The following is an 18,659-nucleotide window of genomic DNA, read 5'->3' on the forward strand; positions in this document are numbered from 1 at the left end:
CCGTAGCCCAGCTTCATGGAGACGGTTGCGAATGGTCCTCGCCGATACCCCAGGAGCAACAGTGTCCCTAATTTGCTGGGAAGTGGCAGTGCGGTCCCCTACGGCACTGCGTAGGATCCTACGGTCTTGGCGTGCATCCGTGCGTCGCTGCGGTCCGGTCCCAGGTCCACGGGCACGTGCACCTTCCGCCGACCACTGGCGACAACATCGATGTACTGTGGAGACCTCACGCCCCACGTGTTGAGCAATTCGGCGGTACGTCCACTCGGCCTCCTGCATGCCCACTATACGCCCTCGCTCAAAGTCCGTCAACTGCACATACGGTTCACGTCCACGCTGTTGCGGCATGCTACCAGTGTTAAAGACTGCGATGGAGCTCCGTATGGCATGGGAAACTGGCTGACACTGACGGCGGCGGTGCACAAATGCTGCGCAGCTAGCGCCATTCGACGGCCAACACCGCGGTTCCTGGTGTGTCCGCTGTGCCGTGCGTGTGATCATTGCTTGTACAGCCCTCTCGCAGTGTCCGGAGCAAGTATGGTGGGTCTGACACACCGGTGTCAATGTGTTCTTTTTTCCATTTCCAGGAGTGTATGTACTCCACAAGGCACTGTGTATTGCCCGGTGGAGGGTACCTTGTCCCACTGCTAGTCACTTCCTTTCATGTTCCACTCGCAAACAGAGTGAAGGAAAAGTGACTATCTATATGCCTCTTATGTTCCTGTCCCTTATGCAAGATGTATGTTGGTGGCAGTAGAATCGTGCTACAGTCAGCTTCAGATGCTGGTCCTCTAAATATTCTCAACAGTATTCCATGAAATGAACATTGTCATCCCTCCAGGCATTCCAATTTGAGTTTACAAAATGTCTCTGTAATGCCTACATGCTGTCCAAATATACCAATACGAAATCTAGCAGCCTGCCTCAGAATTGCTTCAGTGTCTTTCTTTAGTCTGACCTGCTGGAGATTACAAACACTCAAGCAATGCCCAAGAATGGGTCACCCTAATGTTCTATATACAGCCTTCAGATGATACCCTTGTCTCTGATGAACACTCACAATTGAGGACAACGTACTGGAGTCTATCACTTAAGAAGTCTCCAGACCACTGTCATATCTGGGAACCTAGTCCATATGCTTTTACCTTCATTAACAGTCTGCAGTGGAGCACTGTCAAGTGCTTTCCAGATATACGCAGTTTGCCTGTTGCCTTTCACCCATGGTTGGCATGATATCATGTGAGTTGCATGTGATTCATGCTTTATGAATCCATGCTGATTTGTGGACACAAACTTTTTCATTTTTTGCTTTTCTTTGTAAATTGGAGTGGTGTCCCATGTTTATTATAAAATTATTTTCTTCGTAATGCAATTCACATGGTTTCTTCAGCAAACTGGGTGAATATTTTGAATCTTCAGTTGTTAATACTCTAATGTTTTGCAATTACAGATATTCCAGGATGCAAACAATAAAAAAAAGAGAGAGAAAGAGAGGTGATCCCTTACTTATAGTTGATTGATGTATGATGAATCTTTATGCAGTTACATGCATGTATGTGTATCAGATAATTCATCTGTAGTGATTGGTTAACTTTCTTCAGTTTTAGTGTTTAATAATGAAATTGTTATTAATTATCCTCAGTAGTAACTAACTGTGGCACATAGAACTAGTTTGAAAAATGAATATCAGTTAGTACACTAAATGTGCCACACTGCTCGAAAACAATTACACAATTTTTCGTTCACTGACTTGCCTCCTACTTTCACCTCTGTTTTCCTTAAATTAAAATATTAATGACTTCCCTAATTCACCCATTTTTCTTCATCAATTCTTCAAATCCTTATCATTCGATTTTACTTGTAGTAGCTTCATTTTAAGCAATCAACTGGATCTCTGAAAAGCTGCACATTTACTGTTTTCTTTATTTGTACGTTGTGCTTGTATCTTGATTGACTATTCATTTTTTTATGCTCAGCTTTTACCTTTCTCACTTTCACATTTATTTGTGCTACCTCACTTTCCTTCTTGGGTGAAAAATGTTAATAAACTCTACATATTGCATGAGACATAATTGCTGCCAGAATATACCTTCAGGAGGCAAAATCTGTAGTACCGCCAACAGACAAACATAAAAATCTTCTCTACAGGTGAGTCGCTCACATCCTGAGGTATGAATGACCTGCTCTTACTTTTAATGTTTCACAACCTATCCCCCTCTCCTTGCTGAGGAAGGAACTAATGTTTCTGAAAGCTAGAAGAGTGGCACTTTTACTCTTGTATGTATTTATCGGCAGTACTACACATCTCATATAGTGAGGGTAATTGATAGCCTCATTTTTTATAAGTTTCCTCAATTGAATTTTCATTTGATACCATCTATATTTAGAATATATTTAATGTGTTTCCATTATTAATGTAGCCAGCTGTGATTTCTTGTTCCTTTGTTATATATCTGGAAACAGTTGTGACACCGTTGGTGACACACTATTTACGTTTTCCTATTGCCGTTTCAGGAATGGATTGTGTTCCTCGGATATCGAGAGCTCAAGTGTTTGATGCTCTTAGCTCTATGGCAAATGTCGCAGGTTACAGAGCTGTAATTGAAGCTGCAAATAATTTTGGACGATTTTTCACAGGTACTTTTGCGTTATTATTACGCTTTCAAGTTTTGGATTTTCTTGTGTGTCCTGTGTTTCTTTATAATTTTGTTTCTTTACAACTTTTATTGTGTGCAACTACTATTTACAACTATGGAAATACTCTCAGAGCAGAAGTAAAACACAAAATTTGAAAATAAAACTTTGGCTATTAAACAAGTGAAGAACAGGTATGGGCAGTCATGAGAAAGAAAAATTCATGTGGCTTTGTCAGTATACTGATTGAGCCATTTGCATATTAGATACCATACTATAACTGCAGAGTAGTATCTAAGGCTCCATTCATAACAACTATTTTGAAAGTTAAGAAATCATGGTCTGAAAGTGGCACACACAATAAGGACAAATATTAGAAAAAACAAATGGGAAAACTCATTTTTATGTGTATTGTGGAGTTATAAACAATTAATAAAATGATAACGTACCATTCCCCGTAATGATTGATGAATTGCAAATAAGCTCATATGAGGTAATGATTTTATTCAGACTTGAGGGGAATTAATTTCAAGCAAAAAACTGAAAGACGTTGATGGTGCAGTAAGTAAAAGAAAGAACAAAGGAAATATTGAAATAAATTTACACATGGGTCTATTCATTTGTTGCAAAATTAGAATATTTTTAAATTAAAGCAGAATACAACTGGATAATGAAATAATTAACTGGCCATGTTAATAAAATTTAAGAAGAAATTGTCATTTAATATATATCAGTTCTGGAAGGTTCTCTAAATTCCCTATGTTTGTATATTCTGTAATATTCAGTGTTTGTATAAACAGCTGCCCTCTCCATCCAGGTGTTCAGTTCGGTTTTATTCTAGCTGTACATTCGTGTTTGTAATAAACATGATTTTATTGCTAAATGTTGTACTACCCTGCTTCCAAATTTGGACTTTATTTTGATTATAGTGTGACAATATGTGTTTTTAAATTATTATTATTATTATTATTATTATTATTATTATTATTAATTTGAGGAAAGTAAATTATTGTGATTGTATTGTTTCAATAACACATGAATTTTCTTTTCATTATGTAAGGTCAGATAACAGCAGCAGGTAAGGTACCACCTGCCAAGATCCTCGTGATAGGAGGTGGTGTAGCAGGCTTGGCAGCCATTGGACAGGCAAAGAACATGGGTGCAATAGTTCGTGCCTTTGACACACGATCAGCTGTTAAGGAACAAGTGGAGTCTATGGGAGCTGAATTTCTGGAAATTTCCATTAAGGTGGAGTTATACATTTAAATTCTAACTCTCTTCAGTTTCCATCCAGTTACTGATATATTTTGATATGGAACAAAATAGTCATTTAGTTTTATGACTGTTTCCAAAATACTGGACTTCATTTACTAATGCAACATCTCATTTGGTATTTTTTCCTCATTTTCCATGCAGGAGGAAGGCGAAGGTGCTGGTGGCTACAGCAAGGAAATGTCAAAAGAATTCATCGAGGCAGAACATGCATTGTTTGCCAGACAGGCACGAGAAGTAGATGTTATCATAACCACAGCACTGATTCCAGGGAAGAAAGCACCTTTGCTAATTCTTAAGGTTAGTAAAAAATTTGTAAAATTGTACTCTGATAATTTTTTGGAACAAAATATCTGAATGTATATTTATAGTGGGAAAGTTGTGTTAGAATGTATATAATTTTAGGAGTAAAGAATACCACACACCGAATAGTGGCAGAGTTTAGTCATTGACAGGTGCACAGAAGAGAAAGAAAACTTATTGGCTTTCAGTCAATCCTTTCTTGAGTTAGAATAACCCCCCCCCCCACCCACCCACCCACCCACCCACACACACACACACACACACACACACACACACACACACACACTCTCTCTCTCTCTCTCTCTCTCTCTAAGAATATATGAGAGTATTGAACACGTAACTCAACTCAGTTTATAAAGAGAGATGGGAAGCTAATAATCATTGGGGGGGGGGGGGGGAATGCTGTGGTAGGAAGTGACATAGAACACAGAGATAAAGGAAAATATCAGCTCATTAATAAGAATGAGGAAGGAGAAATCACCATGAGTTCTGCAATAAATATTTCAGCTGGTAACAACAGATGCACAGTTCGAGAGTCACAAGATGAGGAATACTTGGAAAAGGCTTATAGATGGAAAGATATCAGATGGATTACATCATGGTAAAACGGAGATTCCAAAATTAAATAATGGACTGTAAGGCATACCAGGAGCACTCAGATCATGATTGAGGTATGACGAAGTGTAGGCTGAAGTTTAAGGGAATGGTCAGGAAGAATCAGTACGTAAAGAAGTGGGATATTAAAACTTTGAGGAATGATGATGGGTATCTGAAGTTATGTTAACCTGTAGTTAATATGCTAATGGATATTATGGTGAGCAGTTCTGTTGAATAGCTAAAAATGGCAATCACAGAAGTTGGACCAACATGTACAGTATTATGAAAAGGATAGTTGCTACTCATCATATAGTGGAGAGACAGTGAGTGGGGGAGAGGTGGGGGTGGGGGGGGGGGGGGGGGATAGCAGGAAAGGAGAGGAGTAAAAAATGCTTGGGTGGAATAGAGAGCTGTGTAGTGCTGGAATGGGAACAGGGAAGGGGCTGATGGGTGATGACAATGACTAACAAACCTTCGTTAGTCATTGTCATCACAGTCCTTTCTGCTGTCTCCCTCTTCTACTTTTCTGTCTCCCAATCCCTCTCCACACTACCATGTCGTTGCCCACTAAACACAACTCTGTCTCCACCAGAGCTAGTTTGCCAATGCCACATTCCTAACTTTTGCAGTTGCTACCTCTACCTCCCAGTGATCCTTCCCTCCAACCTCTACTTTTCACTCTGTCCTCATCGTCTGTGTTCTATAGCTGGTACTGTACTTATCAGTGTACTAACTTTGACCTCCTACTCTCTGATGCCTCCCTCTCCATATTCCTTTCTTCACATCCTCACACTGAGTGAAATAGCACAGTGATTAGCACACTGAACTCGCATTTGGTAGGACAATGGTTCAAACCCGCATCTGGCTGTCCAGATTTAGGTTTTCCGTAATTGCCCTAAATTCCTCCAAGCAAATGGCAGGATGGTTCCTTTGAAGGGGCATGGCCAATTTCCTTCCCCATACTTCACACAATAAGAGCTTGTGCTCCTTCTCTAATGACCCAATCTTCCTTCCTTACTTGCCCTCACAACAAATGGATTCCTCTACATCTACATTTGTCTTCCCAAGAAACTTTATGGTGGATGGGAGAGGGTACTTCTGGTACTAATAGCTTCACCCCCCCCCTGCCCCTCCCCAAATCAGTGTGGTAATTTGAGAAATAAGGTGAGGAAGTAATATTTTGCCTCTCTCTTCCTGGAATGTTCACTCATAGAATTTTAACAGCAAATCTCTCTGTGCGGCACAGCCTCTCTCTTATAGCATCTGCCACTGGAGTTAGTGGAGCCTGTCCATAACATTCTCACAGAGACTAGAACAGCCAAGTGATTAAAAACTTCTTTGTTGGCTTCCCCCCCCCCCCCCCCCCCCCCCCCGCCACCCCCGCCTGTCTTGTCTGTCTGTCTGTCTTTCCCACTCTTTTCTATTAATCCAACTTGGTAAGTGGTAAGGATCGAAGGCTGATGAACTCGAGAGGTGATGAAACAAGTGTTTTTTAAGCCACTTCTTTTGTGCAAATATGGTTCTTGAGTGAGACATGAGATGTCGTCGAGTTGGTAAGGGGGGAGGAGGAGGAGGAGGAGGAGGAGGAGGAGGAGGAGTGTGTCTTGCTGCTGATGGCTGAGAGAATGTAATGGAAAAATTCTGATTCTGTGAGGGGTCCATTAAGATCCATGTAAACATGCTGGACTTAACCTTGGATATCAAATAGTAACTATGTTATGGCTGTGGATACCAACCTATTTTAGAGCATTGGCAAGCTGTACAAGCTTGAGCCCAATATTTATAATCATGTGTGATGTTGGGCCACACGAAACAGTTTGTGGCTAATCTAGCTGCTGCATGGTCACCCAGATGTGATGGTCCATGCAGTCTGTCAAAAGTAGCCTCCCACATAATGACTGGGTGAGGGGTCTAAGGTGTTTTTGTGACATGTCATTTAAAACTTATGCTGATGAACCAGGAACAGAGCAATGTTTGATCTGCAAGTCGGCCATAGTGTCAAGTAGGAGGTCAAATAATTGTGTCTTGTAGTTGTACCATGCCCAGCGCATCTTAATCAGTATCCACTGAGAGTGAACTGATCCGGGAGAGAAGCCTGTGACAATGTTGTCTGCACAGTGAAGATATCAGATATCAGTCATTAAGTGTGCAATATAATCATGATAAGAAATACCATGGATAGTATAATTTTCTTGATGTGTAGCAGATGGAGTCCGTCAATGGTTGGTGATTGGTGTAGATGGTAAACGGTCTGCCTTCAATATCATCTTCGAAATGGTGCACTGCTTGATGCATCATGAACAATTCCTTATTGTATGCTGACCACTCATGCTGAGAATCAGTCAGGTTCTTGGAGAAAAAATGTGGCTGTTGCTGTACTCCTACTGTTGTCTGCTGAAGCACTAGATCAGTAGCAGAATTGCTCACATCACAGTGATCAACAGAGAGGCAGTAGGTAGTGGGTGTGGCAATGTGATAGCCTGGTCAAATGCTCATTGCATCTGCAGGGCCCACACAAGGTCTAATTTGCCAGATGTGTGTTTGCCTGCCTGAACATTCGTTGATGGAGTCTGAATGGCAGCTATGTAAGGTGAGAGCCTATGATAAAAGTTTACCATTCTGAGAGTCTTGGTGTAGTTCATGGCCTTGGCACCTGCAAGCTGAGTTCTGTGCTTTGTGTAATAAGCTGTATGCTGTTACTGCTAACAGCATGACCAAGAGAGGTAACTTCATGTTTCTGCAGCTGACATTTGTTATCACTGAGTACAGTGCCAAAATGTTGAAATGTTTTGAAAATAAGTAAGAGATGCTCTTCATGTTCATGTGGGGAAATGGAAAGACTGAGATATTGTTGGCGTATGTGATGTGTGTAGTGGAAGGTGAACTTGAAAAGAATCTTGTCTGTGACTATCTGCCAAGTCTCTGTTGCATGTAAAGAAATTAATAAAGTGTAAATGGAATGATATTCACTGTCTTGGGTATGTTCTTGTACATAGGAATTTGCAAATAAGACTTTCCACAATCTAACACACTGAACACTGAGGCACCTGCTGAGGTATGGGTGAAGACCTGACTGTTCAGAACTGAATAGCTGCCCAGAATCATTGAGTTCCTGCCTTAATTGCTAGGGAATGGATACTAACTTTGGTGCTACTAATACCCTTTTTGTACAACCAGAATTTCTTTGGGTTTTGTGAAAGATCATTTGACAATATTCTGCATTGGTAGGTCACTGAAGTCTTCATGCATTGCTCTCTTGACAGCTAAACATGTTTCTTCAGCATCTCTCTATATATAGTCCTATGCTTTGTATTAGGTTTATTATGCAATAGTCTCTCTTTCTTCAGAAGTTTCTTTATAGTGAGTGCATACCAAGGAGGGTCCTTCACACTATGAACTGTTCTATTGGGTACGTATCTATCCAGTGTGCGGTAAATTGTGTTTTTAAACCCGAGCCATAGTTCCTCTACATGCTCCCGCCCTGTGCTGAAATTTGCAAGTTCCTCATTGAGATATGACACTTTGGTAATCATTATTGCCACAACTGCATCATGTTCACAATGTGGACATCATCAAAGAGGTCAGGTCTATTTCTTGACATTAGATCCAATATATTTCTGTAATGGGTGGGGTTCCGAACTATCTGCTCTAGGTGGTTTTCAGAGATGGCATTTATTAATGTTCCACAGGATGTCTTATCACACCAACCACTAGCAAAACTGTAATTGTAGGATTAAAGTCTGCATCGATGATTACGGTATGATTCGGGAACTTACACACAAGCGAACTGAGGTTTTCTCTGAAGTTTTATGTCAAATCAGGAAATGCGTCTGGTGGGTGAGAGAAGGAGCCAGTTGCTATTTTATGTCCAGCCCAAAAAATCTTACATGCAGCTTCAATGTCTATCTTGGCGGGTTTGAAAAATACACCTTATCCATTTCCCATTAGCCTGTCATTTCGATATACACATACATTTTGCCCTCAAATCTCACTACTATGAATTTCAGTTTTCAACCAGCTTTTTTATAACTAGTATTATGTGAGGTTCACTGCTTTTCAGGGGAGTGCTTTCAACAATGGCACTTTCTTGCAAATGCTTTGGCAGTTAACCACTAGGATTTTAATACTCTCATCTGCGAGAGGCATTTCTTTCGATCTTACACTGATACTTCTTGGCTTCCTATGGCTATTGTTATCTGGATTGGATAGTGTGTCACCTAATCTTAAAAAAAAGGAAAAAAATAAAAATAAAACTTTGTGTGCACCCTGCACACACCAGCTAACTGGATAGCAGTCTCTGATGTTTTGTGCACACCTGACCTGTTTAGGGGCACCCTACAGTTGTCAGTTTTAGTCTGTTTTCTATTCTGTGATCATTTATTTCAATATCTGACATTTTAGGCATTTTGTGCAGTACTGAAAGAAGATACGCACGATATAATCTTTTGTGATGAATCGATCTTAGAAGTTGAAATTTGTTATTTCAGGCTTCTCTCTTTTATCTTTTGTTTCAGTGCCAGTGTGGCGACAGTGGACCTAATAAACATAGGATTTTTAGTTTGAATGGTTGGCAAAATTTTGCTTTTGAATTTACTGAACACTTCTTGCAGTGCTATTGCTACACATTTTCTTGGCTTCACTCAGCTTTCATTTATTAACTAGCCTTTGGTTTCACTTAAATCTGTGATTGAAATTGTTTTTGCTTCCGTAGCATCTTTTTTGTCGTTCCATTCAACCATGGTGGAACATTCCCATACCTCACAATCTTGCTTGGCCCATACATGGCTGTACAGTGGTTTTGAATGTTATTGATTTATCTTCCTGATCTTTGGTCTTCAAGCTGAATAGATGATGTTGACTACTGAGATACTCTCCAGTCTGCATCTGTCACTTTTAGTAAGCAAAAATATTTTCCTACCTTTATTAACATTCCTTGCAACAACACCCATTATCTTCTGAGTGGGCAGCCATGATAAATTTGAGGAAAGGCATAATCCACAAGGCTGTGATCAAATATTGTGCTTTATTCTGCACTACAAGCTTAGGGCATGGCCCATTTTCAAATGCATCTACAACAGATGGGGATAAATCATAAAGCTGGGTGTTGTGTGTTGTCCTTAGGTTAGTTAGGTTTAAGTAGTTCTAAGTTCTAGGGGACTTATGACCACAGCAGTTGAGTCCCATAGTGCTCAGAGCCATTAATAAATCATAAAAAAATGAGATGAAGATGATGTCTCCTTCACCTATTATAGATGTACTTGAAAATTGGCCATGGTTGAAACTAGTAGTGCTCGACAAAGTAAAATTTTAAAATACAGCCCCATGGAATGATGTCTTTCGTTGTAACACTATTAATAATTGGTGCTGTCACAGCCTTAGGATCACTGATGCCCTCCTCTACATTAACTGATTCAAAGAGTCCAGATCTGTTAGTTGCTACGAGGTCTAAGATATTTTCCTGATGATTTGGTTCTGTAATTATCTGCTTGAAGTAGTTTTCGGACAAAACATTCAGAATCATCTCATATGGATCTGGTAGTAGTTTTAATCATTAGGCTCTCGTATTGCATAACTGTCAAGTCTGTCAAGTGGAGGACCCTCTCTATTACATTACCGTAACCAGGAAACTTATTCATGACATTCTCAAAGTTGTCTCTGAAGCATTTTGCCACTACAGTCTCTTACACTGGTGGCTTATGAAAGCATCCATTACCAAGGATCTACATTTGATGCTTAACTTCATCCAGATTATTTCACATTTGGAATCTGCAATGACCTCACCAGATATCATACGAGAGTTCTTTACAGTAATAAGTATGCGACAATCACTGGTGTCTAATCCATTCATGCCATATATATTCCAGTCTGAATTTAGGATTTCACTTTTGCTTTCTGTTCCATTGCTATGTGAGGATTATTACCTTTCATTGTTCTGTAACCTTGCGATGGATGTTTGTGCAGTTTATTAATATCACACTGGCGTTTTCTCTTTCCTATCTGCAAGGATGAAAGTTCACCTCTGAAAGTAATGTGCCTGATTTCTTTTCGATTTCATTAGGAAGTTCATGAATGGTCTAAGGAGGGGCATCTAATCAAAGAAACCTTCATGTGTATGCCAGACATACTCTGCTACATGAGTAACCATTTCTTTTGTGTAGTGCGTGTCTTACCCCATCAGAAGGGACTCTGCAGTTCTCAGTATGTTACTTCAGGTCAAGAATTTACATCTGACATCATAAAATTCACATTCCTCACTATAGCAAAATCATCTGAGCCACTGGTTTAATCCTACCACTCAGCTCCAGACACATGAATAGCAAAAACAGACCTCTAAAGTTTGAATAGAGCATTAGTAGTGTGTTGCTTGACACAGTCACGACAGTTATATATCTAGGCATAAAGTTGCAAAGTGATATGAAATTGAATAAGCATGTAAGGACAGTAGCAGGATAGGCAAATGGTTGGTTGGTTTATTGAGAAAATTTTAGGAAAATGTTGCTCATATATAAAGGAGACTGCATGTAGAACACTAGTCCAACTCACTCTTGATCGGTGCTCGAGTGTGTGGCATTGCCACCAGATCAGATTAAAAGAAGCATTTTAGAGGAACCCTGCTAGATTTGTTACTAGTAGGTCTGATCAACATGCGAGTTCACTGAAGAGCCAAAGAAACTGGTAACCTGCCTAATATCATGTAGGACCCTTTCAAGCATGCAGGAGTGCCACAATGTGTTGTGGAATTGACTCAACTAATGTCTGAAGTAGTGCTGGAGGGAACTGACACCATGAATCCTGCAGGGCTGTCCGTAAATCCATAAGAGTACAAGGGGGTGGAGATCTCTTCTGAACAGCATGTTGCAAGGCATCTCAGTTATACTCAATAATGTTCATGTCTGGGGAGTTTTGTCACCAGCAGAAGTGTTTAAACTCAGAAGAGTGTTCCTGGAGCCACTCTGTAGCAATTCTGGATGTGTGGGGTGTCTCATTGTTCTGCTGGAATTGCCCACGTCTGTCAGAATGCACAATGGACATGAATGGATGCAGTTGATCAGACAGGATGCTTATGTGCATGTCGCCTGTCAGAGTAATACCTAGATGTATAAGAAGTCCCATATCACTCCAGCTGCACATGCCCCACACTGTTTCAGAGCCTCCACCAGCTTGAACAGTCCCCTGTTGACGTACAGGGCCCATGGATTCTTGAGGTTGTCGCCATACCCATCTGCCCGATACAATTTTAAAGAGACTCATCCCACCAGGCAACATGTTTCCTGTCATCAATAGTCCAATGTCAGTGTTGACGAGCCCAGGTGAGGTGTAAATGTAAAGTTTGTGTAGTGCAGTCATCAAGGGTATACGAGTGGGCCTCCACCTCCGAAAGTCCATATCGATGATGTTTCATTGACAGTTTGCATGCTGACAATTGTTGATGGCCCACCATTCAAATCTGCAGCAATTTACAGAAGGGTTGCACTTCTGTCATGATGAATGTTTCTCTTCGTTCATCGTTGGTCCTGTTCTTGTAGGTTATTTTTTTCAGCCGCAGTGATGTTGGAGGTTTGATGTTTTACCAGATTCCCGATATTCATGGCACACTCATGAAATGGTCATATGGGAAAATCCCCACTTCATCACTACCTCAGAGATGCTATGTCCCATCACTCGTGCACCGCCTACAACAGCACGTTCGAACTCACTTGGATCTTGATAACCTGCCATAGTAGCAGCATTAACTGATCTAACAACTGTGCCACACACTTTTTGTCTTATATTGCCATTGCCACCCGCACCGCCTTATTCTGCCTGTTTACTTATCTCTGTATTTGAGTATGGATACCTATACCAGTTTCTTTGGCACTTCAGTGTATTTCAGAGATGCTTCGTGACCTCAGTGGAAATATCTGGAAGGACCACGAAGATAAGAGAAATTTGGGCTTGTGTGGAGGTACATAGATATTCGCTTTTTCCTCGCTCCATTTGCAAATGGAAGGACAGGGAATGACTAGCAGTGGCGCAAGGCACCGTCTACAATGCACCATACAGTGGCTTGTGGAGCATATATTTAGATGTAGATGATTACTATTCCCTTAAGGTGCTCCATTACCCACTCACTCATGCTGGAGCTCTCAATGACCAACACACCCAACTTTTGTGCTTGTCCAAACTCAGCATGAAAATTGCCCACTGGCCAACAGACATGCTAGCTCAAAAGTGTTATCTCACTGGATAGTACTTCACTCTTGTTGCTAAGCAGTAGTGAGATAGTTGTTCAGCCAGTTCCCACATTTGCATTTTAACCAGCTTTAAGTGATTCCACCATCTTTCACCATTTGTCCTTGACTGAAGACAAACTTGTCAGATGTTGCATGTTGGGGGATGTAGTAAGAACAGTGTGTCCGGGGGGACTCCAGTAGCACCAGAAGTGTAACAGCTCTTGACACAGATGCCCCAACACCACTGTAGCTAAGAGCAGCAGCCTGAAACCTGTTCACTGAGGCCAACACGCCTTCCAGTTGTTCTGGGCAGTGGCCAGTTAGCCTTATGCCTGCAAACCACAGCACAGGCCCTATCAATTTCCTTCTTGTAAAAAATGTATAACATTTAATTTTGGGGTCTGAGTAACCTGTTTCTTCTTGCTTTTCCTACTTATTCCTCTTCTTTCTCTGAGGAACAAACCAATAGTCCTAAAGCAAGGTTGCTGAAGGTAAGGCGGCCAGCAATTTTGTCTCATAATTGAAGGGCTTATTTCAATAGTGGTACAAGTCCATTTTTGTTTATTTTAAGATACAGAGTCCTAAAGTTAAATGAGTTCTGAAAAATCTGCAGTTGAGATACCAGAAATATTCAAGCAAATGGCTTCTTGCTAGAGATGAACCTTTCTTTCTGTTTGTTTGGATCATTAATGTCAGAAGCACTATAATCAGAAAAGTGGAGGTAATGGACTTGTACCACCTGTGAAATAAGCCCTTCAATTAAGATGTTGGGTGTAAATTGTAACCACCATCTATTCAATAATACAGGAATATACTTTGTTGATGGAGTAAAATTTATGATTGTCTGTTATTTCTAGTGCACTCTTTTAGCTGAAATACAGGGTGTCCCAAAAAGAATGACCCAATTTTAAATAGAATTATTTATTAGGAAGTAGGGCTTAACACCAACAAATTGCATACTAAATTACTCATAAAAGACAGAAGATTATAAAAATCCATCATAAGTGTTCAATATGTCCTCCATTGGCTGCACAGATGACCTCTAGCCAATAGCTGAATTCATCCCAAATTGAGCGTAAGGTGTCTTCTGTCACTGAAGCTACAGCAGCTGATATTCTGGTTTTTAGTTCATCATTGTCACAAGGTAAGGGAGGAACATAAACACATTGTTTAACACATCCCACCAGAAAGAAATCACATGGCGTTAAGTCAGGGGACATAGGCGGCCAAGAGTGTATAGCCTGGTCTGACGGTCCTGTACGCCCTATCCGACATTGAGGCACGTTGGCATTGAAGAAATGGCGCACGTTGTTGTGCCAGTGTGGTGGTGTTCCATCTTGCTGATATGCAGGATATGATTGTCCAGTTAAAGTTTCTTTCTCAAAAAGTAGGGCCTATAAACCTTGCTTTGTGAAACAGCACAAAAAACACTCACTTTTGGTGAATCACATTCATGTTCAGTTATTTCATGAGGATTTTCGAGCCCCTGTATACTTACATTATGACTGTGAACCAAACTGCTAATATGGAAAGTTGCCTTATCGCTGAATATCGACTGTGACATAAAAGTGTTATCTCCCATGTCCTCTAGAATGTTGTTGTTGTTGTGGTCTTCAGTCCTGATACTGGTTTGATGCAGCTCTCCATGCTACTCTATCCTGTGCAAGCTTCTTCATCTCCCAGTACCTACTGCAGCCTACATCCTTCTGAATCTGCTTAGTGTATTCATCTCTCGGTCTCCCTCTATGATTTTTACTCTCCACACTGCCCTCCAATACTAAATTGGTGATCCCTTGATGCCTCAGAACATGTCCTACCAACCGATCCCTTCTTCTAGTCATGTTGTGCCACAAACTCCTCTTCTCCCCAATTCTATTCAATACCTGCTCATTACTTATGTGATCTACCCATCTAATCTTCAGCATTCTTCTGTAGCACCACATTTCGAAAGCTTCTATTCTCTTGTTGTCCAAACTATTTATCGTCCATGTTTCACTTCCATACATGGCTACACTCCATACAAGTACTTTCAGAAACGACTTCCTGACATTTAAATCTACACTCGATGTTAACAAATTTCTCTTCTTCAGAAATGAGTTCCTTGCCATTGGCAGTCTACATTTTATATCCTCTCTACTTTGACCATCATCAGTTATTTTGCTCCCCAAGTAGCAAAACTTACTACTTTAAGTGTCTCATTTCCTAATCTAATTCCCTCAGCACCACCCGACTTAATTCAACTACACTCCATTAACCTCGTTTTGCTTTTGTTGATGTTCATCTTACATCCTCCCTTCAAGACACTGTCCATTCTGTTCAACTGCTCTTCCAAGTCCTTTCTCTGACAGAATTACAATGCCATCGGCGAACCTCAAAGTTTTTATTTCTTCTCCATAGATTTGAATACCTACTCTGAACTTTTCTTTTGTTTCCTTTACTGCTTGCTCAATATACAGATTGAATAGCATCGGGGAGAGGCTACAACCCTGTCTCACTCCCATCCCAACAACTGCTTCCCTTTCATGTCCCTCGACTCGTCTAACTGCCATCTGGTTTCTGTACAAATTGTAAATAGCCTTTAGCTCCCTGTATTTTACCCCTGCCTTCTTCAGAATTTGAAAGAGAGTATTCCAGTCAACATTGTCAAAAGCTTTCTCTAAGTCTACAAATGCTAGAAGTGTAGGTTTGCCTTTCCTTAATCTGTCTTCTAAGATAAGTCGTAGGGTCAGTATTGCCTCACGTGTTCCAACATTTCTACGGAATCCAAACTGATCTTCCCCAAGGTCGGCTTCTACCAGTTTTTCCATTCGTCTGTAAAGAATTCGTGTTAGTATTTTGCAGCTGTGACTTATTAAACTGATAGTTTGGTAATTTTCACGTCTGTCAACACCTGCTTTCTTTGCGTTGGAATTATTATATTCTTCTTGAAGTCTGAGGGAATTTCGCCTGTCTCATACATATTGCTCACCAGATGGTAGAGTTTTGTCAGGACTGGCTCTCCCATGGCTGTCAGTAGTTCTAATGGACTGTTGTCTACTCCTGGGGCCTTGTTTCGGCTTAGGTCTTTCAGTGCTCTGTCAAACTCTTCACGCAGTCTCATATCTCCCATTTCATCTTCATCTACATCCTCTTCCATTTCCATAATATTGTTCTCAACAGCATTACCCTGAACAGACCCTCTATATAATCCTTCCACCTTTCCGCTTTCCCCTCTTTGCTTAGAACTGGGTTTCCATCTGAGCTCTTGATATTAATACAAGTGGTTCTCTTTTCGCGAAAGGTCTCTTTAATTTTCCTGTAGACAGTATCTATCTTACCCCTACTTAGATAAGCCTCTACATCCTTACATTTGTCCTCTAGCCATCCCTGCTTAGCCATTTTGCACTTCCTGTTGATCTCATTTTTGAGACATTTGTATTCCTTTTTGCCTGCTTCATTTATTGCATTTTTATATTTTCTCCTTTCATCATTTAAATTCAGTATCTCTTCTGTTACTCAAGTATTTCTACTAGCCCTCATCTTTTTATGTACTTGATCCTCTGCTGCCTTCACTATTTCATCCCTCAAAGCTACCCATTTTTCTTCTACTGTATTTCTTTCCCCCATTCTTGTCATTCATTCCCTAATGCTCTCCCTGAAGCTCTCTACAACCTCTGGTTCTTTCAGTTTATCCAGGTCCCATCTCCTCAAATTTCTACCCTTTTGCAGTTTCTTCAGTTTTAATCTACAGTTCTTAACCAATAGATTGTGGTCAGAGTCCACATCTGCCCCTGGAAATGTCTTACAGTTTAAAACTTGGTTCCTAAATCTCTGTATTACCATTATATAATCTATCTGAAACCTGTCAGTATCTCCAGGGTTTTTCCATGTATACACCCTTCTTTCATGATTCTTGAACCAAGTGTTAGCTATGACTTAGTTATGCTCTGTGCAAAATTCTATCAGGTGGCTTCCTCTTTCATTTCCTAGCCCCAATCCATATTCGCCTACTACATTTCCTTCTCTTCTTTTTCCTACTGTCAAAATTCCAGTCACCCATGATTATTAAATTTTTTTCTCACTTCACTACCTGAATAATTTCTTTTATCTCGTACATGTCATCAATTTCTTCATCATCTGCAGAGCTAGTTGGCATATAAACTTGTACTACTGTAGTAGGCGTGGGCTTCGTGTCTATCTTGGCCACAATAATGCGTTCACTATGCTGTGTGTAGTAGCTTACCCGCACTCGTATTTTCCTATTCGTTATTGAAGCTACTCCTGCACTATCCGTATTTGATTTTGTATTTATAACCCTATGGGGGACTATTTTATCTCCGGAATATTTTACCCAAGAGGACGCCATCATCATTTAATCATATAGTAAAGCTGCATGCCCTCAGGAAAAATTGTGGCTGTAGTTTCCCCTTGCTTTCAGCAGTTCGCAGTACCACAACAGCAAGGTCGTTTTGGTTAGTGTTACAAGGCCAGATCAGTCAATCATCCAGACTGTTGCCCCTGCAACTACCGGAAAGGCTGCTGCCCCTCTTCAGGAACCACATGTTTGTCTGGCCTCTCAACAGCTACCCCTCCGTTGTGGTTGCACCTACGGTATGGCTATCTGTATTGTTGAGGCATGCAAGCCTCCCCACCAACGGCAAGGTCCATGGTTCATGGTTCTTGCCTCTAGAATAGCATTGCTAAAGTCCACTCGCTTCACTTTGTCAGTATCTCGAAGAGCTTGTACCAGTTGTAATTGGTATGGTTTGAGGGTTAAACGATGCCGTAACACAGCAGATTTTTTCTGAAACTCTAGACCATGCCGTTTACATCTAGCACTGTTTCAGTTACCTAGTGACATTTGTCTCAATATTATTACAAGTTAAAATTGGGCCACTCTTTTTGGGACACCCTGTATTGCTAGTGTAATGCACTTAATATCGTGAGAGAGAAATGGTACAAAATAATAATTTTAGTACTCATCTGTTTATAAATTCTCATCAAAATATAGCTCTTTGTAAAGATGTCTAGGAAGTATATCCAAGTTTATCATTTGGAAAAGGACATGTTCTTATGATGTGTACATCCATTCATTTATTTCATATCTCCACAATAACTTGAAACTTCATACTTCTTCGCAATGGATGTTCACAGTAATAAACACTTTATGTTATTCCACTAAACAGAAAATAAATTTCACTTCATATGATTTTTGAAAACAATTTGTTGCTTTAATGTGTTACCTAAGGCGCCCACTTACCCGATATGAAACACCCTCAATGACATCATACTGCATCGTCTGTGCCACCTGGAGAACAATGTTACTGTACTGAACAAGACATTCCAGCATCATAGCATGGTTTTACCAGCATCTAGTGGACAACTTGTTATACACCAGCAGCCATCTCCACAGTATCTCTGTCCCTCCTCAATGACTGCAACAGCTAAGTGACCAACTCATGGCATGTAATTTGCTTGTTTCAAGCAACCATATCTCATAACATATGACAACTGCAGTGTATGGCATGTGATCTGCCATCCCTATCACAGTTATGAATTCTCACGCTGATGATTAATACCCTACAATCACTGCAAGAAACAATTTGGTTATGCCTCATACTAACAAAGCTTACAGCACAGCCGGTCCCGCACATATGTGTC

General features: G+C 40.6%; 1 protein-coding gene across 2 annotated transcripts in view; it reads left to right on the plus strand.

The window, feature by feature from the left end:
• LOC124588991 (NAD(P) transhydrogenase, mitochondrial-like) overlaps positions 1 to 18,659 on the plus strand; it is a 232,158-nt gene that overhangs the window by 152,128 nt on the left and 61,371 nt on the right. For both annotated transcript variants that reach the window (XM_047131514.1, XM_047131516.1), the window contains exons 5-7: positions 2,515 to 2,637; positions 3,695 to 3,882; positions 4,051 to 4,206. In XM_047131514.1, coding sequence (XP_046987470.1) covers positions 2,515 to 2,637; positions 3,695 to 3,882; positions 4,051 to 4,206 — 467 coding nt within the window. The remainder of the gene's footprint in view (positions 1 to 2,514; positions 2,638 to 3,694; positions 3,883 to 4,050; positions 4,207 to 18,659) is intronic.

This window comes from Schistocerca americana, chromosome 2 (assembly GCF_021461395.2).
Source record: "Schistocerca americana isolate TAMUIC-IGC-003095 chromosome 2, iqSchAmer2.1, whole genome shotgun sequence".
Taxonomy (NCBI): domain Eukaryota; kingdom Metazoa; phylum Arthropoda; class Insecta; order Orthoptera; family Acrididae; genus Schistocerca; species Schistocerca americana.